This window comes from Gymnoscopelus braueri, assembly GCF_963280865.1.
Source record: "Gymnoscopelus braueri genome assembly, chromosome: 5".
Classification (NCBI taxonomy): domain Eukaryota; kingdom Metazoa; phylum Chordata; class Actinopteri; order Myctophiformes; family Myctophidae; genus Gymnoscopelus; species Gymnoscopelus braueri.
The window spans coordinates 52,892,669-52,918,893 of NC_137606.1; the positions used below are offsets into that span (position 1 = coordinate 52,892,669).

Sequence of the window (26,225 nt, forward strand, 5' to 3'; positions counted from 1 at the left end):
GAGTGATGCTTCAGTTTGAAGGCAGTATCACACCACAAGTTCTAAAGTCTATTAAGCTGCACACAGAGAATGTATATAGTACTGGTCACATTGCACATGAGATGCTGTAGAAAGTAACAGAGTATGATATGAATAAGTACACAAGAAAACAACAGATGAATCTCCTATCATTGGGCATACAGTGTCCTGATAAAGCAATGACCATGGTGTCACAAGTATATCTGTATGCTTAGATGAGAGTCAATCAGTACATGTGCTGATCAGATAGATAAAGGTCAAGCCTAAGATATAATCATAACAGTTGTCCTTTTTTTATCCTGAAAGGACACACACTGCACACACTGTTATGCCTGGCCCACTATGATATGGACGAAGAGATGAAATGTATCACATATTTAGATCAATAGACATACTGTGCAAGACAATATGGTCGACAATCAGTCAATCAAATCATATTTTTTACTGAGATTATACATTTTAATGATGATGATCTATTACTTTTCAAAATATTTGCACTAAAAGGGCAAATGAGATTTGGCCTTCAGGTCAAAAACTTTTACTTCTTGCCAACCTGTTACATGAAGTGTGTTTAGGCAATTTTTGTATCTGCTTGTTTTGATAGGCATCTGAGACGACCTTGGACTGTATCAGCTGTATGAGAGAGGCTGAGTGTGCAATACATTACATAGTCTGTCTGTTAATGAATCGGTTGATGCTGAAATGTAATGCTGAAATACAGTGGTGGACAGTAACGGAGTAAATGTACTTCCAGATTGAGTATTTAAGTACAGATTCTGAGGATCTGTACTTGGAATTTTTTTGATACTTATTACTCTTACCCGAGTGCATTTCTAGGACACATTTTTACTTTTACTCAAGTACATTTCAAGGAAGGCTGTAAAGTACTGAGTACTTTTAGGTTGGCTGTTTGTTTTTTTTCTTCCCTAAAATGCAATTGGCCACACTTCTGTTCTAACACTAGCCGTGTCTGTGACTTCATTTGTTTTATTTATTTATCTTCTTTATGCATTTATTTGATAGGACAGTAGACGGGGAGATGGGGAGTGACTCGCAACAAAGGTCGTCGGGATCGGGATTTGACCCAGCGACACGCTGTCAGGCTTTGCAGCTTGGTGCCAAGACCGCCACACCAGTGGCTTAACATCTTTGAGGAGTTTTAGTAGCAGTATTCCATAGATATAATTATACACGTACAGTAGATACCCTGTACCGCACTGGCTGCTGCTGTTCATTGGAGTGATGCATTGAACACTGACACAGGTCCTTAGTTAATCCATTGCCATAATACTGAGAAATGCTGTTAAAATAGGACCAGATCCAATTAGGGGAAGGCAGCTCTGGGGTGGTTAGGCTGGATGCATACAGTACTTCGTCGTCACGACATCCTCGCATGCTGAAAATGTCTGATTTACAGGCTCACAATCCGTATCAGAAGTGATGTGTTGTGAGCTTGTAGATCGGCTATTTTCGAAGAGGTTATCGAAGCAGAATCGAACATGGCTACTACATGGCACTCGACCCCCTTGTTAAGTCTTGTTAAATTTGACCAGACCTCTACTCTGAGTACCTCTGCTGAAATGAAAAGTGATAAGTTCAAGGGATGAAAATAGCATTTTGTGAGCCATTTTATTATGGGATGACATCAGGGGGCAGGGGCCAAACCTTAATTCCAGCCAGACATGTCATACATGCCTATATACAAAGTGTATAGGCCTATAAGTAGGCTATTAGCAGCAAAATGTACTTAATGTGTTTTCCACCACTGAATATTAACCTATTCCAAATAATTCATTTGACAAGACATAGTGACACCAAGTGAAGAAACCCAGCACCCTGCAACCCTCCCAGTTATATAGATATTTTGTATGCAGGCAGCAGTGATTAAATTTCATAGCCACTGGCAAATAGTTTTTAACCAAGAGATGCAAGTTCACCCCATTCACCTCAAATACCAAGTACGGGGTGAATGTTGAAAGTGACATTTACAGTTCCTTGATGTGGCTTATTTATAGATTTTAAATCCTTTTTATGGCTAAACCGATACTATTGCAATGTCAAATTAAATTAAGGGACCTTTTAAGGCAAGTCCTGCTTTTACTTTCTGCAAAGCATGCAATAAACACCAATATATAAGCATGCTGAGATGGTTGACATGGAGCCATTGCGGGAGTGCCGAGTTCCATTTGCTGGTGAGTGAGACTACATCTCTCCATCATAGTCATATTAATTTATTAGACATGTTAGCTATTCATGCTAGACATATAAATGTATTAGAGAAGTTAGCTATTCATAGCCACTTAAATGTATTAGTCCTGTTACTGTAGCTATTCATAGACATACAAATGTATTAAAAACATTAGCTATTCATAGTCATTTAAATGTATTAGTCCTGTTAGTCATTTACATAAATGTATTGTGTTAGCTACATGAAAATGTATTCAGTTTTAGGCCTTCAAACATAATGTAACCAGAGGTGGGAAGAGTACATTCACTCAAGTCACTTTTTGAACGAATTGTACTTACGAAGAGTACTTTTAATGCAACATACTTTTCACTTTTAGTACTTAAGTACATTCATGAAAACCTTTTTCTTTACTAGTAGAATTAATATTTTCAAATTATTTGGCTACAATACGCCATTTTTTTTAACCCATTTTATTAAATTGATGTTTTGCTTGTTTAATTATCTGAGAAACACATCAGGCAAAGCGGCTGACTGGTATATAGCCCCTGTTATGTGTTGAGGTGTCCATGAGAATCATACATCTATTGGAGTCATTATTATATCAATTTAACAATGCTTTTACTTGGGTATACGCTTTTTACTCGACCAACCTCTGAATGTAACCTTAATTCATGGAAGGGAATGAAAGTGTATAAGAATAAATGTAGTATTGTTTCACTACAAATAAAACCAAACAAACAATTGTGGTTAAAACTATCAAAAATCAAAATAAGGTGTTAAAATTGAGGATAAGAAACAACACAAATCTGAATGAGCAAATATACATTTATTTCATTGCATATAAATAATAATACAAAAATGGATCACTCTACTCAGTTGTGGAACACGTGAGAAATAGGATTTCCCTGTCTGTCTGTCTGTCTGTCTGTCTGTCTGTCTGTCTGTCTGTCTGTCTGTCTGTCTGTCTGTCTGTCTGTCTGTCTGTCTGTCTGTCTGTCTGTCTGTCTGTCTGTCTGTCTGTCTGTCTGTCTGTCTGTGTGTGTCTCTCTCTCTCTCTCTCTCTCTCTCTCTCTCTCTCTCTCTCTCTCTCTCTCTCTCTCTCTCTCTCTTTCTTTTTCTCTGTCTTACTGGGTGCAATAATTAACTTTGATATCTTCATTAGGGATTTATATAATGTTATTCAATGTATTAATAGTGTATTAAAGTGTATCATTCAAGTCATGTTTGTGTCCTCAAAATGATGTGTTATTTTTTTCTCCAAACTTTTTCCACACAAGTTGCACTTTTGAAAGGTTCCACTGCTACTGGGTAGAGGGAAAAAGTGAGTGTTCATAAGTTTTGTATTAAACCTACAATAAGATACAGCTTATAAGAATAATCCTACAATTATTTGCTCAGATCTCAATTTAACAAAGGCATCAACACCATCTATTTGTCTGTCTACAGAAAGCCGCCACCATGAGTACGGACGCAGAGATGGAGCAGTATGGCAAGGCCGCCATTTACCTCCGTAAGCCAGAGAAGGAGAGAATGGAGGCTCAAAGTATGCCCTTTGATGCCAAATCTGCAGCATATGTGGTTGATGCTAAGGAGCTGTTTGTCAAGTGTAAAATCATAAGTAAGGACGGTGCCAAAGTCACCGTGGAACTGCTCGACACAAAGGAGGTACGTAGGTAGAGGTGGATCAAAAATAAAATAGTGACACAGTACAACTGTAACTGCAAGACATTCTAAAGTTGTGTTTTTTTTTTTTAGGAAAGAGTTGCAAAGGAGGCTGATGTCACCCCTATGAACCCTCCCAAGTATGACAAAATTGAGGACATGGCCATGATGACCCACCTCACTGAAGCCACTGTCCTGTATAACCTCAAAGAGCGTTATGCAGCATGGATGATCTATGTAAGGTTTTCTACATGCTGAGTACAGTACAGTATTGGTTATAAGTAATATAAGTTATAAGTTATAAGTTATAAGTTATAAGTTATAAGTTATAAGTATAAGTTATATAATCAAGTGAAACCCATGGAAAAACAGATAACTTGCTTATAAGTTGATGCCACTTGCAAGTTGTGACTAATCACTGCTCTAGTGATCTGTTGTCCCAGATACTGTATGTGGCATGCTCAGTGTTATGTTGTATGATGTTAATGTTCTCTCTCTTCTCCCCTTCAGACCTACTCTGGCTTGTTTTGTGCAACTGTGAACCCCTACAAGTGGCTCCCAGTGTACGACCAGGAGGTTGTAAATGCCTACAGAGGCAAGAAGCGTATTGAGGCTCCACCCCACATCTTCTCTGTCTCTGACAACGCTTATCAGTTCATGCTGATGGGTACGTACTAGTCAGGACAATGTAAAGAATATATAACTACAGTATTATGGTTTTGTGCGTTTTGTGTATCCATGACTAAAAGTTTGCTTTACATTTTACAGATAACGAGAACCAGTCTGTCCTGATCACGTAAGTTTCACATCTACTAAGCATAAAAAAAAGAACATTGTACACAAATTCACTAACTTTTTCACCAAATTTCTCTGAATGTATGCATTTATAACCAGTGGAGAATCCGGTGCTGGAAAGACTGTGAACACCAAGCGTGTCATCCAGTACTTTGCAACAGCTAGTTCTGGTGGAGAAAAATGTGCGGCCGATAGCGGTAAAATCAAGGTATACAGGTTTTTAACATTAACAAAACAAATATTTTTGAACATGAAGCATTTATATACAATACAGCAATTCAATTTAAAATAATTCTGACCTAAATTGGGCGATGTCTAAAACATTCTAGGGGTCACTGGAGGATCAGATTATTGCAGCCAATCCCTTGCTGGAGTCCTATGGTAATGCCAAGACTATTAGGAATGACAACTCCTCTCGCTTTGTAAGTATAAATAATGACATTTTATGAGAAAACCTGCAATGATTCCACAATGTAGAGGGATGAAACAAATGTTGCTATATCAAACAGGGTAAATTCATCAGAATCCATTTTGGCACAACGGGTAAACTGGCCAGTGCTGATATTGAGACATGTAAGTATGAAGTTCACAGATGATAAATGATGTACAGTATGCCTTCATTTGAGGACAACCCATATAAATGTTATTATTATTATTATTATTATTATTATTATTATTATTATTATTATTATTATTATTATTATTATTATTATTATTATTATTATGTACAACCCATATAGATCTACTGGAGAAGTCTAGAGTGACCTACCAGCTTTCTGCAGAGAGAGGTTACCACATCTTTTTCCAGATGATGACCAACCACAAACCTGAGATTATTGGTAAGTGGAATTACTGATGATGCTGTGAGTACATAAATGAATGAATAAAAACACATGTTCACCCTTTTTTAATCCCTTTTAAGAAATGTGTCTGATCACCTCCAACCCCTACGACTTTCCATTGATCAGCATGGGTGTGATCACTGTGGCCAGCATTAATGACAAGGAGGAGCTGGAAGCTACTGATGTTAGTGAACATATTTTAATCTTTCTAATACTCACTGTGCACTGCAGTCAGTTGCTCTGCAAAATGTATTTTATAAAGCAGTGGTTGACAAGCACTTTGGAATTGTAGCAGTTGAGGCATTACATTTAGTTTGACTCGGTTCCACAGATACATATTGTGAAAATAGCCAATCTACAGTACATGTTTTCACATTCTTTACCTCTTTCTTAGATAATATTCGACAATTTGGCCTTTGTTTGACAATCTGCATAGTATAGTTTGTTGATTACTTTGGACGTAGTAATGGTCTTATTTGTTTTATTTGAAATTATTACTAAAAGTCCTAAATTGTCACTTTAGAAATGAGCAGATACAATATATACACTTATACTGTATGTTGGATTGTTAACTGTTGAGTTGTACATAGTTTTAACTTATGTTTGTTAATCTAATGTTTAATCTCAATCTTTTGAATACATCAGGAGGCTATTGACATCCTGGGCTTCAACGGTGAGGAAAAACAGTTAATCTACAAGCTCACCGGTGCAGTGATGCATCATGGAGTCTTGAAGTTCAAACAGAAGCAGCGTGAAGAACAGGCAGAACCTGACGGCACGGAGGGTGAGCTGATATTACAAGTATTGTATTTACTTATATTCAAAATGAACTAAGCTAAATATTTTTCCAATATATTTCCGTTATTTTATTTATTTATATTATACTGGTTACGGTGGCACAGTGGCGCAGTCTGCAAGTGCTGTCGCCTCACAGCTATAAGTTCCTGGGTTCGATTCCCGCTGGGGGCGTGCGTGTCCTCTCCGCGTCATCATTGCCCATACTCTAGGTGGGGTTGGCTAAAGGGCCTTTCTGTACGGAGTTTGCATGTTCTCCCCGTGTCCCCCTCGGCTAGACACCCTCACAAAAAAACATGCAGTAGTCCTGGTCTCTATACTGCCTCCCCCTGGTCAGTCGGGGCCTGATGGAGGGGAAAGGAACAGGTTGGAATAATGTGTTCCTTCTACACGCTACGTCCTATTGGGCCCAGGTTTACAGCTTAGAAAATTGGCACTGGTTCTACAAATCGTGGGATAAAAAAGAAATAAATATATTATACTGTTTAGACTGATGATTATTGGGTTTACCTATGATCCTGGATTATTATCTCTATGCATTTGACGTATTACCTCGTGTTTACCTTGCTTACTGTAAATCGCTCTCTGGATTAAGAGCATCTGCTAAATGCCTAAATTGTAAATTGCTAATTGTATGAACATTTCAGAGGCTGACAAGATTGGCTACCTGTTGGGTATAAACTCAGCAGAGATGCAAAAGGCGTATTGCTACCCCAGAGTGAAAGTCGGAAACGAGTATGTCACTAAGGGACAAACTGTCCCACAGGTGAGTAAGTTACATTATTTCCATGTTCTGATTTCATACACACCTTACTGTATATACCATAAGAACACAGCATATTACCATAAGAACTCTAATATATTTTTTAGTTGTGTCCAGACTGTCTAAAATCACCTTCTGTAGATAAAATGATCCTCCAACATTATTGTCTCCGCCAGGCCGAAAGGCATGGCGAGAGAGTATGTTTTACCCCCTGTCTGTCCGTCCGTCTGTCTGTCCGTCTGTCTGTATGTCTGTCTGTCCGTCCCTCTGTGACCAGCTAATCTCCAGCACCGTTTGCTTGATCGCAGCAAAACTGTACACACACACTCCCTGGATACCAATTCATCACCGCTGCCCCACATTTTTCACATGGGCCTTTTTTAGCGCCACCAGGAGGCTGATTTGTGCAAAACTAATTTTTGGACAATACTCCTACAGATGTTGTCCAAAAATCCTGCAAATCGGTACACAGTATCTCTATAGTTATTAAACGAAAAAGTCTTTCAGATTTTTCATTTTCCATCCTGATTGGCTAAAATTGCCTCCCAAAGTTTGCAGGAGCACTCAGTTTTGAACAAAATGCCTCAAATCATGAACACAGCATGCAATTTCCGTGAAATTTTGCACGCACATTCCCACTAGGCCGAGGAAGACATTTTTTTAAATCAGCCTCATGGTGGCGCTATAACAGGCCGATTTGTGTTTTTACCTTTAACTGCACCGATCTGTGTAAATCTTTGTATGTGCACTCTCTAGAAGCCAAGGAAAAACTTTGCCCTGCATTTTTCACATCTGCCTTTTATAGTGCCACCAGGAGGCCGACTTATGTAAAACATATTTTTGGATATTAAGCCTTCAGATTTTATCAAACTTTCACGCAAATCGGTACACATGATCTCTATAGTCATGTGATCAAGATTGATTTTTCATATTCCATCTTGATTGGCTAAGATTTACATCTAAAGGTTTGCAGGAGTGGCAAGTTTTTAACAAAATGCCGCAAATCATGAACGCAGTGTCCGATTGCGGTGAAACTTTGCATGCACATTCGCACTACGTTGAGGAACAAATGCCACCCTTTTAACATTGCCCTAATATAGCGCCACCAGGAGGCAGATTTTAGCAACACTTTTCTTTTTTATATTACTCCAACAAATTGTGTCCAAACATAATGAAAATCTGTACACATTATCTCTATAGTCAAGTGATCAAGATGGTTCCGTCCGATTTTTCATATTCCATCCTCATTGGCGAATTACAAACATTGCTGGCCCACAATAACCTACCTGACCTGGCGGAGACACTTTTCTAATTCAAATTAATTTCTATTTATTTATTTCATAAATGAAGAGCATACAAAATATACCACTCTGCGGAAACGTGTGCAGTTCAATGCACCTCTGACATATTATTTTAACAGTATTGTTATACCTGTAAAAAAAAAAAAAAAAAAACACTACACATTGTTTATGCAACCATACAAAGCCTCCCGCTCACTCAGCTAACACAGGGAAGCTGTCAGAACCTTCCCTAAAACACCCGGGACAGACTCTTCTCCCTTCTGGTTTAGAAACTGGAACGAACTCCCCATTGCAGTTACTGTAGAACTGCAGACTCACTCCAAATCTTCCACCGTAATCTGAAGACTCACCTCTTCAGACTCCACCCTAGGCTGTCCTTGCCCTAGCCTTGAAGACCTTTCAGGCATAATGCAAAGGCTTAAATGTTATTTAGATAGCATGTATCTATATGCTATCTATAGTGTGTATAGTTTCAATGTACAGATTATTGATTTTATTTTTGTTGGATTATACTGTTTAGACTGATGATAGGTTCTTGGTTTACCTATGATCCTAGATTACTATTGATATGCATTTGATGTATTACCTCGTGTTTTCCTTGCTTACTGTAAATCGCTCTGGATTAAGAATGTCTGCTAAATGCCCGAATTCTGAATTGTAAATTGTGTAATTCACACCCCTACTAAAGTTCCTATTCCCTTAGGTAATGAACTCAGTCGGTGCCTTGGCCAAGTCCATCTATGAGAAGGAGTTCTTGTGGATGGTCATTAGGATCAATGAGATGCTGGACACCAAGCAGCAGAGAAACCACTACATTGGTGTGCTGGACATCGCTGGTTTTGAAATCTTTGATGTAAGTGGCATGGACTTGTTTTAAGTGGCATGGACTTGTTTTAAGTGGGATCATCATTATTTCTGTCACAAAGACTTTAAGAGACTGCAGGCTAATGATCTAATGATATCCACCCACAGTTCAACACCCTGGAGCAGCTGTGCATCAACTTCACCAATGAGAAACTGCAACAGTTTTTCAACCACACCATGTTTGTTCTGGAACAAGAAGAGTACAAAAAAGAAGGCATCCCCTGGGATCTCATTGACTTCGGCATGGACCTGGCTGTCTGCATTGAGCTCATTGAGAAGGTATACAATTATTATTATATTATATTAATATATTATCATGGACTTGGCTGTCTGCATTGAGCTCATTGAGAAGGTATACAATTATTATTATATTATATTAATATATTATTATATATTATCATGGACCTGGCTGTCTGCATTGAGCTCATTGAGAAGGTATACAATTACTATTATATTATATTAATATATTATTATATATTACCATGGACTTGGCTGTCTGCATTGAGCTCATTCAGAAGTTATATTATTTTATTATATAATTATATTATATAATTATATATTATCATAGACTTGGCTGTCTGCATTGAGCTCACTGAGAAGGTATACAATTATTTTGTGCTTTAATGGATATGATGTTAATATTGTTTTTATTTATGGTGATTTGTCTCTTTTGTCTCCTTTACAAAGCCCTTGGGCATCTTCTCCATCCTTGAAGAGGAGTGCATGTTCCCAAAGGCTTCAGACAAAACTTTCAACGACAAGTTGCATGGCACACATCTTGGAAAGAATAAGGCCTTTGAGAAGCCCAAGCCTGCCAAAGGCAAGGGTGAGGCCCACTTCTCCCTGGTTCACTACGCTGGAACGGTGGACTACAGGTAGAGCATTATGTGCCATATTAAGTAAAATGAAATTGTGCCCTGACTTAGGTTTTGCTACATTTACTAGGCTATATGACTCTATGGTTTCTTTCATTTTATTTTATGCAGCAGGTTTTGGGGGTTTTGAGTAGAGCTTTGAGGTGTTTTCTCGGGGTGCACAAGTATACCACTAAGTTGGCCATTGAAGGTGACACAGGAAAGCTGCCTGACAAGGCAGAGATGTGAAATGATCGTGAACCCTCTTACCCAACTGACAGAAGAGAGGCTTGAGAAAATTATATTTAATTGGAATAGGCCTAGAATATTACATTTTTTTCACTTTCTGATTTAAATGTATATTTTATGAATAACCTTCATTGTAATATAAATACGGTCAAACATAAATTGTCAATGTTACATCAGACGCAATGGAGGCTGGAGGGAGGACATTTGGAGAAAAGCAAAGTAAAAAGATTGTGTGTTCTTTGTGACCTGGGAGTTTTCAATGTCCACTCTACAATGTTGTATGACATTCTTTATTTGAAAAAATGCAGGATAAGAATCCAGATTTGTTTTGGATGTTGTATGTTAAGTTGGCTGTTCAATAAGGAAAATTCATAGTTAAGGCATGGCAGTTGCATTGGAGAACAATGTATCCTAACTCACAGCCTGGACAATCAATATGTTAATGTATTCTGTTTGTGGTCGGTCTATCTATCTATCTATCTATCTATCTATCTATCTATCTATCTATCTATCTATCTATCTATCTATCTATCTATCTATCTATCTATCTATCTATCTATCTATCTATCCATCTATCTATCTACTACAGCATCACGGGATGGCTAGAGAAGAATAAGGACCCCCTTAACGACTCTGTCATTCAGCTGTTCCAAAAGTCTTCAGTTAAACTGCTGGCTGTGTTCTATCCCCCACCTGAGCCTGAAGGTATGTTTATTAATCTCTGTTGGCACCAGTGTTTTACTCCCCATGAATACTTGTCTCAGCTCTGCTAGTTTTTGACCTTTTTCTCCTCAGTGGCTGGAGCAAAGGGAGGCAAGAAGAAGGGTGGTTCCATGCAGACTGTGTCTAGTGCTTTCAGGGTAAGAATATGTATTCATTATTATCAATATTATATTCCTGTAAGGATTAAGCATTATTATTATCAACATTATATCCATGAAAGAAATAGGCACGTCTTTTCAGTTGGAATTAAATAAGTTCTGTATCACAAGTTGTGAGCTTGCAGATCAGCTATTTTTGAATAGCTGAAGTTTAAAATAGGGCTTAAGTGGTTAATTTATGTTTTAGAACAATCTAAATCTGTAAAGTAACTAGTTAGTATCTAAAGTGTTCAAGTAATTGTAGAGGAGGAAAAGGAAGAATATTGTATAACCTCTTACTACTAATAAGCCTAATTGGCTCTTTTATGTCTCAATAGGCGAACTTGGGGGTGCTGATGACTAACTTGAGGAGCACTCATCCTCACTTTGTGCGCTGCCTCATTCCCAACGAGTCCAAGACTCCAGGTAAACACAGAGAGTAACTATAAAAAGTGCTCCTCGAAGCACAGGTCTCCGCCAGGTCACGTAGGTTATTGTGGGCCAGCAATGTTCGGAATTCGCCAATCAGGATGGAATATGAAAAATCGGACGGAACCATCTTGATCACTTTACTACAGGGATAATGTGTACCGATTTGCATGATTTTTGGACAAAATTTGTATGAGTAATATAAAAAAGAAAAGTGTTGAAAAAAGCGGCCTCCTGGTGGCACTATAATAGGGCAATGGGTGGCATTTGTTCCACAACGTAGTGCGAATGTATATGCAAAGTTTCACCGCAATCGGAGCAGCGTTCTACGGCATTTTGTTCAAAACGGGCCACACATGCAAACTTTAGATGTCAATGTTAGCCAATCAGGATGGAAATTTGAAACAGATCAGTCTTGATCACATGACTATAGAGATTATGTGTACCGATTTGCGTGAAATTTGGATAAAATCTGAAGGCTTAATATAAAAAAATGCGCTATAAAAGGCAAATGTGAAAAATGCAGGGCATAGGTTTTTCCTTGGCTTCTAGGGAGTGTACATACAAAGTTTTACACAGATCGGTGCAGTTATAGGTAAAAACAGGAATCGGCCTGTTATAGCGCCACCATTAGGCTGATTTGAAAAGTTGCAAGTGTCATTTCTTTCTCGACCTAATGGGAATGTGTTTGCAAAATTTCGAGGAAATTGCATGCTGTGTTCATGATTTGAGGCATTTTGTTCAAAACTGAGTACTCCTGCAAACTTATGAAGCCAATTTTAGCCAATCAGGATGGAATATGAAAAATATGAAAGACCCGTTTCGTTTAATTACTATAGAGATACTGTTTACCGATTTGCAGGATTTTTGGACAAAATCTGTAGGAGAACTGTCAAAAAAAAATGTTTTGCACAAATCGGCCACCTGGTGGCGCTATAAAAGGCCCATGTGATACATTTGGGGTAGAGGTTCTGCTTTGGCATCCAGGGAGTGTGTGTGCACAGTTTTGCTGCGATCAAGCCAACGTTGCCGGAGATTAGCTGTCTACAGAGACAGAATGACACACACACACACACACGGACAAACGGAGCCAAAAATTTAAACAATGATTGTGAGGTGGTCATTTAATAGAACTTTGTCCAGTGTGTAACTATTCTGTCCTTATAATAATAATGGAGCAACATCTTTACAGGCCTGATGGAGAACTTCCTGGTCATCCACCAACTGAGGTGTAACGGTGTGCTGGAAGGCATCAGAATCTGTAGAAAGGGCTTCCCTAGCAGAATCCCATATGCTGACTTCAAGCAGAGGTATTCATTCCTTTTTCCAGCAGCTTTTAGTTCCACACCTATTAACTGGAGGCACGCAAAATGACCATGAACTTCTGCAAAATAGGTACAAAGTACTGAATGCCAGCGCATGTCCCGATGGCGCGTTCATGGACAACAAGAAAGCCTCTGAGAAGCTGCTTGGGTCCATTGACGTTCCCGTTGATGAGTACAAGTTTGGACACACCAAGGTAAACACACTGTGAACCTGGTTTAACATTATCAAGAGAGGACTAAAAGTTGATGTTACAGTTGTTCAGTTACAGTGTTTGTAACATTGTCTTCAGGTGTTCTTCAAAGCTGGTCTGCTGGGTACGCTGGAGGAGATGCGAGATGAAAAGCTGTTTGCTCTGGTCACCATGACTCAGGCTCTTGCACGAGCTTACATCATGAGAAGAGAGTTTGTCAAGATGATGGCAAGAAGGTACTTTGAAAACATCATTTATTCAATATTTAGTATCATTTGTAAGTAAACTTTTTCTTTACTGTTCAACATAATTTTGTTATAGTGTCAAATCACTATAATAAAAGCTTTAGGTGGCAAGGAAAATTTTCCCTTAAACGGGGGAAAGAACCTTGAGCAGAACCAGGCTGTGGACGGGGTGTCCATCTGACTTTACCTTGTCAGAAGGAGGACAACAACTATAATACCAACAGCAATAATAACGACAACAATAACAGCTATAATGACACAATAAACGCAGCTATAATAACAACCTGCAAGGAAACCCTTGATCTGCAGCTTCACAAGTTGATTGATCTATGCGATACCAAGAGTCAAAGAGTGTGGCAAGAGTTATTTTATATTCACAGGTATTTATCTTTGGAATGAGTGTGTCAGGCAGTCTCATTCTAAAGTCTCCTATGAAAACAGTGTGAAAATACTGTTACGGAAAAAGTTAAAGGCTTTGTTAGGGATTTAAGGTTGTTTTCAGTGGTTTCGTATTTTGTGAGTTCATGTGACGTGCTGCATACTATGTAATTTATTTGTGCTATGTAATTGTATTAGATTATTTATTTTTATTTATGTTGCAGGACCACATTGGAAACAATTGTTTCATTACGCTTTTATGTGTATATCCTGGGTTTAAATTATATTGTGACCAAATCAATCATGACACATGATACACTGCAACTGTGTTCCCACAGAGAAGCCATTTTCACCATCCAGTTCAACGTGCGCGCATTCTGCAATGTGAAAAACTGGCCATGGATGAAGCTGTACTACAAGATCAAGCCTCTTCTGCAGAGCGCTGAGACTGAGAAGGAGCTGGCCAACATGAAGGAGAACTACGAGAAGATGACGATTGACCTGGCTGCTGCCCTGGCCACGAAGAAGACACTGGAAGAGAAGATGGTGGCTCTGATACAGGAGAAAAATAACCTCCTACAGTCATCAGCATCAGTAAGTAGGCTACACTGGACATGGTCCTATTCCCTCCCTCAGATCACAAAGCTGTGCCTTTTCACACTATGCTCCCTAGAGTCTGTACCCACCAACAGGCAACTGCAAAAGTATATCTCGACCAGAACAGAACTAACGCTGACATGTTTCCTCCCTTGTGTTTTTTTCTTCATTGACCACAAGGGAGAAGATAGTCTGAACGATGCCGAGGAGAGATGTGAGGGTCTTATTAAAAGTAAGATCCAGTTGGAGGCAAAGCTCAAAGAGACGACTGAGAGACTGGAGGATGAGGAGGAGATCAATGCTGAACTGACCGCCAAGAAGAGGAAGCTGGAGGATGAATGCTCTGAGCTCAAGAAGGACATTGATGACCTGGAGCTCACCTTGGCCAAAGTGGAGAAGGAGAAACACGCCACTGAAAACAAGGTATAGATTATACACTCTAGATTCAAGATTATACACTTTAGCCGTCTTATCCAGTCATAGTACACTAATGATCCATTCCAATGCACCCCCCCCCTCCCCCCGAAAAGGAACCCTGAGAGTCTCTGGAGTCTACTTTTAGAACCACTGATCCATTCCATGACGAAAAATTATGTTCTGCTTATATCAGGTGAAGAACCTGACCGAGGAGATGGCCTCTCAGGATGAGGGACTTGCTAAGCTGACCAAGGAGAAAAAAGCCCTCCAAGAGGCCCATCAGCAGACCCTGGATGACCTGCAAGCAGAGGAAGACAAAGTCAACACTCTGACCAAGGCCAAGACCAAGCTGGAGCAGCAAGTTGACGATGTGAGTTTTCCAAAGTGAATCGGATGTTTTGAACATATTATGTTTATTTGTTGTTTGTTTCACCCAATTATTCATTTTTGTTTTTTTATTATTGTGCAGCTGGAGGGTTCCCTGGAGCAAGAGAAGAAGCTCCGCATGGACCTTGAGAGAACCAAGAGAAAGCTGGAGGGTGATCTGAAACTGGCCCAGGAATCCATCATGGACCTGGAAAATGACAAGCAACAGTCTGACGAGAAGATAAAGAAGTAATGTGGACAAACAATATGAATGATTAATGATAAAAAATAATAATTCATATTAATAATAATAACAATATTAAATGTCATGGAGAGAAACCACATGCAGAATGACACTAAAATATGATGTGCTGTATTCCAAAGGAAGGACTTTGAAGTAAGCCAACTTCTGAGTAAGATTGAGGATGAACAATCTTTGGGGGCTCAGCTGCAGAAGAAGATCAAAGAACTCCAGGTATTTTTATTTTCTGTAAAATCATTAACACATTTAGACCTGAGGCTTCTAAATCCTGACCAAAGTTTTATGAAAAACTTCATATATTTATTAAAAGATTACAACAAATGTATGTTGCTATATACTGTAGTGTACATACTGTAGAAACAGGAACACCAAAAGGAGTTCCCGCCCTGAAAGGTATATTTACATATAGGGGTTCCCGCCCAAAATGGGTTAATAATAAGTAAGAGTGAATTATTACTTTCAGATGTTAATCCAACATCATTCATTTTAAAGGCTCGTATTGAAGAACTGGAAGAAGAGATCGAGGCAGAGCGTGCTGCTCGTGCCAAGGTTGAGAAGCAGAGAGCTGATCTCTCCAGGGAACTTGAGGAGATCAGTGAGAGGCTGGAGGAGGCTGGTGGAGCCACCGCTGCTCAGATCGAGATGAACAAGAAGCGCGAGGCTGAGTTCCAGAAGCTGCGTCGTGACCTTGAAGAGTCCACCCTGCAGCATGAATCCACCGCCTCTGCTCTCCGCAAGAAACAGGCTGACAGCGTTGCTGAACTGGGTGAACAGATCGACAACCTCCAGCGTGTCAAGCAGAAACTGGAGAAGGAGAAGAGCGAATACAAGATGGAGATCGATGACCTCTCCAGCAACATGGAAGCTGTTTCTAAGGCAAAGGTATGATGGAATGCCTGTGGATAATATAATTATTGAGATAATACTTGTTGAATGAACCAATCAGGAAAAAAAGAGGTAATACATGTAGTTCAATGATTGAATATGTCCAATGATCATTTCTAGGGAAATCTTGAGAAGATGTGCCGCACCCTTGAAGACCAACTTGGTGAAATCAAGGCCAAGAGTGATGAGAATGTTCGCCAGATCAATGATGTTGGAGCTCAGAGAGCAAGACTGTTGACAGAGAACGGTAAATGTTCATCTTAAAGTCTACTTTGTCTACATGGTTTGTCGATGGTACTTGAGCAAATTGACCATAATTAGAGATAATGCTTTGATTAGCAGTTATCTCGGGACTCTGTTGTTTGAAATGTTTGAAACAAATGTAAAAATTTCTAACCAGGTGAGTTTGGTCGTCAACTGGAGGAGAAAGAAGCGCTTGTCTCACAGCTCACCAGAGGCAAGCAGGCTTTCACCCAACAGATTGAGGAGTTGAAGAGACTTGTTGAAGAGGAGGTGAAGGTGAGAAACATTTTTTTCTTCTTTTTTTTACAAATACGCCAAGTTTCATTCAGCCGACATTATTTTGGCCATTTTCTTTTGACAGGCAAAGAACGCCCTTGCTCATGCTGTGCAATCAGCTCGCCATGACTGTGACCTCCTGAGGGAGCAGTTTGAGGAGGAACAGGAAGCCAAGGCGGAACTGCAGCGTGGCATGTCAAAGGCCAACGCTGAGGTTTGTCAGTGGAGGAGCAAGTATGAGACGGATGCTGTCCAACGCACTGAGGAGCTGGAGGAAGCTAAGTAAGTGATCAGTGTTTTACACTATCAGGTACTACTCTTTATAAGTGATCAGTGTTTAAAGCTATCAGGTACCACTCACTATACAAAGTAAGTGATCAGTATTTTACACTATCAGGTACCTCTCACTATACAAAATATTGCCCACATTGGGGTGCCCGCTGGCCTAGCGGTCCAGGCGCATATCACATATGCTGGTAATCCAGTTTAACAGCGTGTCGTGGGTTCGACTCCCGATCCCGACGACCTTTGCTGTGTGTCACCCCCCCATCTCTCTCCCTGTTTCCTGTCAGCCTTACTGTCCTGTCAAATAAAGGCATAAAAGCTCCAAAAAAAATCTTTAAAAAAAATATATATATTGCCCACATTAATTTGATTCCATTCAAAATTAATTAACAGGAAGAAGCTAGCCCAGCGTCTTCAGGAAGCTGAGGAGCAAATCGAAGCTGTGAATTCCAAGTGTGCCTCTCTGGAGAAGACCAAACAGAGACTCCAGGGTGAAGTGGAAGACCTCATGATTGATGTGGAGAGGGCCAATGGTTTGGCTTCCAACCTTGACAAGAAACAGAGGAACTTTGATAAGGTGCTTTGACATTCATTAGTTTAAAACATAATAGTTCCTCCTTAAAGTGGGGTAAATGACACATTTAATTACAAATGCTGTGCAGGTCTTGGCAGAATGGAAGCAGAAGTTTGAAGAAGGCCAGGCAGAACTGGAGGGAGCTCAGAAAGAGGCTCGTTCTCTCAGCACTGAGTTGTTTAAGATGAAGAACTCCTACGAGGAGTCTTTGGACCAACTGGAAACCATGAAGCGTGAGAACAAGAACCTGCAACGTGAGTCTTTCTGGACATCATTCTTTTAACAACAGTTTTTATTTTTACTTTTTTTGCATATTTCTTCTGAGCCGATCAAAAGGTCATAATTTTGCTTTAAAATGTATTTAATTGTTCAAGATCAATTGTGGATTAGGGCTACACCGAACATTATTCAAATGCAAATACAAAATACTTGCTGACTGAAAAGTTCCTCATTCATTATTTTCAATCCACTGCAGAGGAGATCTCAGACCTGACTGAACAGATTGGTGAGACTGGAAAGAACATCCATGAGCTGGAGAAGTCCAAGAAACAAGTGGAGACAGAGAAGTCAGAGATCCAGACAGCCCTGGAGGAAGCTGAGGTAAAAAAAAATGCTTCAAGAAGAAGAATGCAATTGTCTATAGTCTAGTGACCCCAGAGAAGTGGCCTAGACATAACTCGCTCCTCTGAGCGATCTAGCTCCCTCAGTGTTGCCTGTTTGCGTGCCAAACTGTGAGTTGGCAATCAGGGTTCGATCCCAGTAAAGGGCATGTACTGTTCGCTACAATATTTTTGTTTTCTTTCAATACGTTTTATATTCACACAGTGTAGCAGTATATGATGTTACATTTTGATCCTGTGTTACATTTCAGGGTACTCTTGAGCACGAGGAGTCCAAGATTCTTCGTGTCCAGCTGGAGCTCAACCAGATCAAGGGTGAGGTCGACAGGAAGCTGGCCGAGAAGGATGAGGAGATGGAGCAGATCAAGAGGAACAGCCAGAGGGTGATTGACTCCATGCAGGGCACTCTGGACTCTGAGGTCAGGAGCAGAAATGATGCCCTGAGGATCAAGAAGAAGATGGAGGGAGACCTGAATGAGATGGAGGTACAGCTGAGCCACGCCAACCGCCAGGCTGCTGAGGCCCAGAAGCAGCTGAGGAACGTCCAGGGACAGCTTAAGGTGCAAAACATAGTAGTTAGTAGATAGACACATATTAAAATAGTGGAGCTGCTCTGATTTTTTTTTGTCACATTCTTCTCTTCACCACTTCAAATGTGATTTATTTTAGGATGCCCAACTGCATCTTGATGATGCTCTCAGAGCCCAAGAAGATCTGAAGGAGCAAGCTTCCATGGTGGAGCGTAGGAATGGCCTCATGGTTGCTGAGATTGAGGAGCTGAGAGTGGCTCTGGAACAGACAGAAAGAGGCCGCAAAGTGGCTGAGCAAGAACTGGTAGATGCTAGTGAGCGAGCTGGACTGTTGCACTCTCAGGTAAGTCAACGAGAAACTCTCAACATCAAATATTTGACATTCAAGTCATGCATACTTAAACTGAATCTTAATTTTAGAACACAAGCCTTTTGAACACCAAGAAGAAGCTAGAGGCTGACCTGACCCAGGTCCAAGGTGAAGTGGACGACACCGTTCAAGAAGCAAGGAATGCTGAGGAGAAGGCCAAGAAAGCCATCACTGATGTAAGTCACGACGTTGTGACGTTCTTGTGTGTTTAGTGTGTCTAGTGTGTTGTGTGATGCAACGTCATGGAGACCAAGAAAAACCTTCCTTGCTGCACATTAAAGTATATTTTATCTTATACAAAAATGCCTTTCCAGGCTGCTATGATGGCCGAGGAGCTTAAGAAGGAACAGGACACCAGTTCTCATCTGGAGAGGATGAAGAAGAACCTGGAGGTCACAGTCAAGGACCTGCAGCACCGTCTAGATGAGGCTGAGAACCTGGCTATGAAGGGAGGCAAGAAGCAGCTCCAGAAACTGGAGTCTAGGGTAAGATGTATAGTTTACTTCAACACAGGTTATTGTCATGGACGATGAAATAAGATGAAATAACCTCATAATGTATAATTCAACTTTGAAGGTGCGTGAGCTGGAGGCAGAGGTTGAAGGTGCACAGAGAGGTGGAGCAGATGCTATTAAAGGTGTCCGCAAGTACGAGAGGAGAGTGAAGGAGCTGACATACCAGGTACTGTATATCATGTTCACTTAAATAACCATCATGCCTTTGACAAACTCAATAGATTCATGAACATACAACTAATGCAAAAAAATCACTCTGACTCTAGACTGAAGAGGACAAGAAGAATCTTGGCAGGCTTCAGGATCTGGTAGACAAACTGCAGATGAAGGTGAAGGGCTACAAGAGGCAGGCTGAGGAAGCGGTAAGACAAATATACATATTGATGAATTTTCACTTGTGGCTGCCATGGGCATAGTACCGTTGTCATAAGGAATAATAGGAATCAGTTATGTAAAACTGTCCAACAGCAGAGCATGTTTCAGTGTCCATCTCGCTGCTTTCCATGAGTGGCACATGGAATCTCTAGATTGCTGTGCTTCAGCGTATGGCATCCGCACCATGGGGAAGCTGTGGAAACTCTGACCTGTTACTTTAACACGGGTGCTGAAAAGAAAGGCAAGCTGTTCCACCACAATGCACACGCGCTGCAGACGCAGGCAGTGTGTTTCAGGCAAAATATTAAGAATTTCCAAAATGGACTACAGAATGCGATATTTTGTTTCCTCTAAGCTGGAATTTTTCGCTTGGGGTGCCGAAGAAGGACAATGAGAACCTGTCCATACTCATTCGTGTGGTCCCAAGGCACTCATGAACATGCCACATGGGCTACTGCATTAGCCACAACCACACTTTACAATTTCCTGAGAATTTGGAATATAATTGCAAGATGCTCTTTTCAAATATTGTGGCCTTGAAACATCTCTATCATATTGTAGGAGGAAGCTGCCAACACTCACCTGTCCAAGTGCAGAAAGGTTCAGCATGAGCTGGAGGAGGCTGAAGAGCGTGCTGACATCGCTGAATCCCAGGTCAACAAGATGAGAGCTAAAAGTCGTGACTCTAAGGTAATACCTGTTCAATATGAAGGTTCATTATGTTGGCTATCTTAAACTAAGATTTAACTAAAGATTCATATTGAATATCTAAAATTATATTCCTACTTTTACAGGGAAAAGAAGCTGCTGAATAAGTGCTCCAATTCAAGTCACCGTAAAAAGTCATAAAATATGACCCATTGTATTCAAAAACTCATAAAATATGAACCATTGTATTCAATAAAGGTGGCAACAAAATAATTTTGTTGTTTCTTGTATTCATAACTTCGTCAATCACTTTTTATTGTCAGGTTTGTCAGAGTATTCTGGTTCCAACTCACATGTCCACTATATACTATTTTGTAAACTCATTGCAAAGATAAATAACGTGTAATTCATCTTAGACGTTTTCAATGCAAATCACAGGATGGTTTTCAAGTGCCAAGACCTCGTCAGCATGCTCATCAAAATGGTGCTCCTTAGACACTTGCTGTTTCATGATTCTTTTTACCAAATCAAATGCTGCTTCCACATTGTTCTGTGGTTTGACAAACTCACTTACATATTATTATTACTTTAGGGTGTGGTCACACCAAACTTTAATTCTGCCTATGCGGCCATTTTCTGCCAATATGCTTTTCAATGGGGACGGAGCGTTATTTTTCCGGAAATCCTCGAATGGCCTAAAAAAGCTCCATTCCCATTGAAAAGCATTGTCAGAATCCGCCTGCATAGGCAGAATTAAAGTTTGGTGTGACTACACCCTTACATGGACTTTACATAATTTAAAATAGCAGCACAGCATGATTTATTTGTCAGTAGCATTTATAGACAGAAGGCCGGAACAATCTTTTTAGCGACACCAGGAGGCTGAGTTACACTCATTAATGAAAATAACACAATATCAACATTTTCAGAACATAAATATCAGTAGAACTATGTTATGTAACCAAAATATAATTATATTCTCAACTATATTCTATTGTACAGAATGTTACAAAAAAAACTTTTTTTTTAGCTAAATAATACTGACAGGAATATCTTTGAACATAGTAGGGCTGTCCTCGACTGGAATTGTTACTCGTCTAATAGTCATGGAATATGACTGCATATGATGTTTTCTGCTACTACTGTAGCTATAGAACGTTTTGGAAATGCAGAATGAAAGGGTTATATAAAGTTTACGAGAGATGTGCTTGGGGGGGGGGAGCATAAGAAAACTAGCAAAGCCTTTGTCAACTAAGACCAAATTGACCGGTTAATTGATTTGAGTGACAGCCCTACAACATGTTTACAGTACACACACACACACACACACACACACACACACACACACACACACACGTACACACACACAAACACACACACACACACACACACACACACACACACACACACACGCACGCGCACACGCACACGCACACGCACACACATTAGCAGAATTACCATTACAGAATGGGCAGCATCACATCTGACCCCCTGACCCTCAACACTGGAGCACCCCAGGGATGCACGCTGAGCCCTCTCCTCTACTCCCTGTACACGCATGACTGCACAGCCACACATGACTCCAACACATTCATAAAGTACGCGGAAGACACAACAGTGATAGGTCGAATCGTCAACAATGACGAGTCTGACTATAGAGATGAGATCAACTCACTGGCACTCTGGTGCCGGGAGAACAACTTCGCTCTACACGTCGAAAAGACCAAGGAGCTGATCGTGGACTTCAGGAGGCCGCGGAGAGATCATGTGCCCATCCTCGTCGATGGCACTGCAGTGGAAAGGGTCAGCGAGTTCAAGTTCCTCTGAGTACACATCGAGGAGGAGCTCAAATGGGAGACACACATCACACACGTGAGGAAAAAGGCTCAGCAGCGACTGTACTGGCTCCGCCGCCTGAAGAATTTCGGAGTAAGACACTGCATCGTCAGGCTGTACTACAACAGCTCAGTCGACGGCGTTCTATCAGGCTGTGTAACGGCCTGGTATGGAAACTGTACGGCCCGAGAAAAGATAAGCCTACAGCGAGTATTGCGATCGGCAGAGCGCATAATGGGAGGCGAGCTCCGAGCGCTCCAGGAACTGTACAAAAAGCGTTGTGTAGTCCAGTGCATCATCAAGGACAAGCACCACCCAAGTCACAAACTGTTCAAACCCCTACAACGACCGCGGCTGGGCAAGGGGGCCTACTGCAGTATCCTGGTATAATCCACAGGTAGGTCCAAGTTTGACCTACCTGTGGGGATTATACCAGGGACAAATGACTTGGACTTAGCTCTTCCTTGGACCTACCTGTGGATTATACCAGGGACAAGCCAAAAGTGACTTGACTTTTTTTCTTTTCTCTTCCTCATGGACCTACTTGCGGATTATACCAGTGTCAGTCTACTTTATGTGGATTATATGGTCGACACGCACTGACATTTTGCACCTTAAACCCATATACAACGCACTGACTTTTGTCTTTTTTATTGTGTGTTTTTCTAGCACCTTAACTAACGTCCATAAGTATATCATCCACAGTATACATCTGCTGCTATGCTCACGCACCTTTGTATTTTATCGCAGGTACCAAATATGTAGATAACCTGTTTTGTTTGTTTTTGTTCTCTTGGGGAGTAGCCTGAGGCTACGAGCTCAATCCATGGTCTTGAAGGGCGGACCCAAACACAGCCGCCCGGATTTGTGAGTGGCTTCCTATTGCTTCACCAATCTATGTCCCCGCCTCCCCTCCCCTCCCCCCCCCGGCCTGTGCACGAGCACGCTGACGTCACCAAATTTAGAGCGACGCCCCTCTGCACTCTGATTGTTTAGGAGATAACAAGGTCCAAGACCATCGTTCCTGCATGGCTCCCCCAGGCTTTTTTTCTTTTGTAACAAAAAAAAAGCCTGGGTTTCCGAGGCTACTTGGGGAGTGGTTCTCAACCTGTGGGCCAGGGCCGGGAGGATACTGCAAGTCATTGGCAAAACAGTATGATTTTAATGAAAATATGACATTAATATGAAATAAATAAATAAAAGGTATAATGGTGTAATATACCATGAAATTGTGTCAACAAAGGACATATACAAATATGAAAATATTATTTAAAACCTTGAAAACAATGTGTTAAATAGAAGTTTAACTAACTGAGTAAGTACCATTGATCCAAGCGGAACACAATTGATTCATTGGTCATTAAAATAAACTCTGAAATGCTTTCAAGCTTTTCAAGTGGGCCCTGATCCAGAAAAGGTTGAGAACCACTGCTTTATAGGTATTAAAGGAGCCTCAATTAATAGTTGTCATCTTAAAATAGCAATCACATATTAAAACCTTTAACTGGATTAACATTTTTTCCAGGGATGCATCTTCATAGCAGGAAATCCCATGTGGTTAATAATCCAAGTTGGGATAGCGATTATATTTGGGCTTCCATGCTACCAGTATGGAATAAAGCTTTTACAGTAACAAGTAGTGCCAAGTGCCAACGTTATTAACAGTCTTACATTTGAAAAGCCATGTAGATAGAATATAACCACTGTTATTTTATGTTAACAAGCTGAACCTGTGAAGCTTGTTGCAGGCTGGTGATTAGTAATAATTAATAGACACCATTCTTAGTAATGCAATCCCTAAGAATATGCAAATTCTTTAACTCAATGCTCTCAAAATCAGAGTTCAGACAATTTACCAATATCTAGACTATATGTATAATTTATACAAATTGTGTCAATATAGCATAGTTATTGACAAAAAAAGATATCCCACTATTCCAACTTCAAATTGACATATTTACCAGAATTCCGCCATTTCAATGTGTTGGATAAATCACGTGCCTGATTGAGTACCAGCCATGCAGCTGGTGATATGTTACAGTAACATTATGAATAACTCCATATAGTTGAAGAAGAACAAGAACAAGGTGCTGCTGTCAAAGAGCAGTGCTGCTCCACTTTGACATCAATATCAATTAATAGGTGAGTATTTCATACATAATAGTCCTCCATTTCATGGGAAGGGTTCACATAAAGTTTATTAAAATTAACCTGAACAATACATATCTGCTGTTAATTATACGTTTTAGGGAGGGAAGTATGTTATTGTGCAAATCAGCTGATGCACCATCCTACTTTAGCATGGAATGCATCATTGAAGTATGTTATTGGCCCGATATCTGTTGATATCTGATATCTATCGGTGGGCTAGTTGGTACTGATGCACCCATAGTTGTCTTAGATCAGTTGTAAGTGAAGTATAAGTGTTTCAGATTAAATAATTCCAAAGGGGCTGTTGGGACGCTTTAGCACTGTGAGATTACAACAGTGGGTAAATATCATCATCTAGTGGTCAAAACATATAACAAATGGTGTGACCAGGATAAGGCCAGGTAGGACAACAATTGTGGATACAATTATTTAAACCCCTTATGTTATGCTATATATAAGTACTCTTGGTCCCCTCCTTTTTTCCCTCGACACCAAATGTGCCATAAAAATAAATAAAAATGATATGATAAAAGTAACTGTAAAACCACAGCCCCCTCACGCATTAGAAGGATAAAATCAGTCACCAGAATGAGGGACGTGTGTTTTTAATGAATCTAAAATGATTAAAATGGAGTTTGAAGTTACAATGGGTTTATATAGGAAGGGTGCGTGTCTGAAAAAATGAATATCAAATATCTAAATACTGAATCAAGCAACTTAAAAAAATATGTTTGAAAGTGAAATCCCACTTTAATACAGTAGCCTACTATGTTACTGTCCACCACCGGTGTTATTGATTATACCAGTTGTATGGAACCCTATATGACATTGTCAATTTATGCAGTCACATTATCACAACAAGTTTAATGGCTGAGTCTGATGATTCATCTTTTTCATATTCAAACATGCTCCTTTGACTCATGAAAGGCTCCTTGGAGAATGCAGGCATCGATTGCGCTACCTCTCACATGCGAACCGAGCACTCTACCATTAGCTAATTCCCCTTGTTGTAAGTTACTGTATATACTGTACATAGTTTACAGAGATAAATTAGAGGTGGGACCAAGTCATTCTATTGCAAGTCACAAATAAGTCACTCACAAGTCTTTGCACTCAAGTCAAGACAGGCAAGTTAGTCCCAAACCTAAACATTTTTGTTTTGTCCGAAACAAGTAATTATGCAACTTCAACTACTGATAATATATTTAAGGCTTGGAACATATCAATATCAAGTCGAAAGGCTCAAGTCCAAATGAAATCACAAGTCATTGGTGTTAAAGTATTTATTTATTTCATCAAGTCAAGTCTAAAGTCATAATATTTGTGACTTGATGTTTAATGGAACTGAATTATTGTCAAGAGGGAACAATTCAACAGGTGTACAGGTTAAAGCTGCAATCCAAAATCATCCAATTATGTTTGTAAGCAGATTACAACATCTGTTTATAGGCTACATTGAAAAACAGTCAGCGTGATGGAAGACTTGTAAACCACTGGTAATCTAAATGTAATTTTC

The 26,225-nt window shown here is 40.1% G+C and overlaps 1 protein-coding gene across 1 annotated transcript; it reads left to right on the top strand.

Annotated features, from left to right (window-relative positions):
* Window positions 1-3,664: 3,664 nt before the first annotated feature.
* LOC308086086 (myosin heavy chain, fast skeletal muscle-like) lies at window positions 3,665-21,017 on the top strand (the record flags this gene model as incomplete). Its single annotated transcript, XM_080429456.1, has 40 exons — window positions 3,665-3,871; window positions 3,962-4,105; window positions 4,379-4,535; window positions 4,637-4,664; window positions 4,763-4,871; window positions 4,993-5,085; window positions 5,173-5,236; window positions 5,404-5,502; window positions 5,586-5,689; window positions 6,151-6,289; window positions 6,948-7,066; window positions 9,068-9,217; window positions 9,337-9,507; window positions 9,916-10,103; window positions 10,921-11,036; window positions 11,127-11,191; window positions 11,530-11,617; window positions 12,813-12,930; window positions 13,016-13,139; window positions 13,236-13,372; window positions 14,098-14,353; window positions 14,537-14,779; window positions 14,967-15,143; window positions 15,243-15,388; window positions 15,524-15,614; window positions 15,894-16,283; window positions 16,407-16,533; window positions 16,687-16,805; window positions 16,891-17,087; window positions 17,484-17,667; window positions 17,753-17,918; window positions 18,140-18,264; window positions 18,536-18,844; window positions 18,954-19,157; window positions 19,235-19,360; window positions 19,499-19,669; window positions 19,761-19,865; window positions 19,966-20,061; window positions 20,636-20,764; window positions 20,869-21,017. 40 exons carry the CDS (start codon window positions 3,665-3,667, stop codon window positions 20,887-20,889), a joined length of 5,802 nt encoding a protein of 1,933 aa, XP_080285582.1. The 3' UTR covers window positions 20,890-21,017.
* Window positions 21,018-26,225: the final 5,208 nt, after the last annotated feature.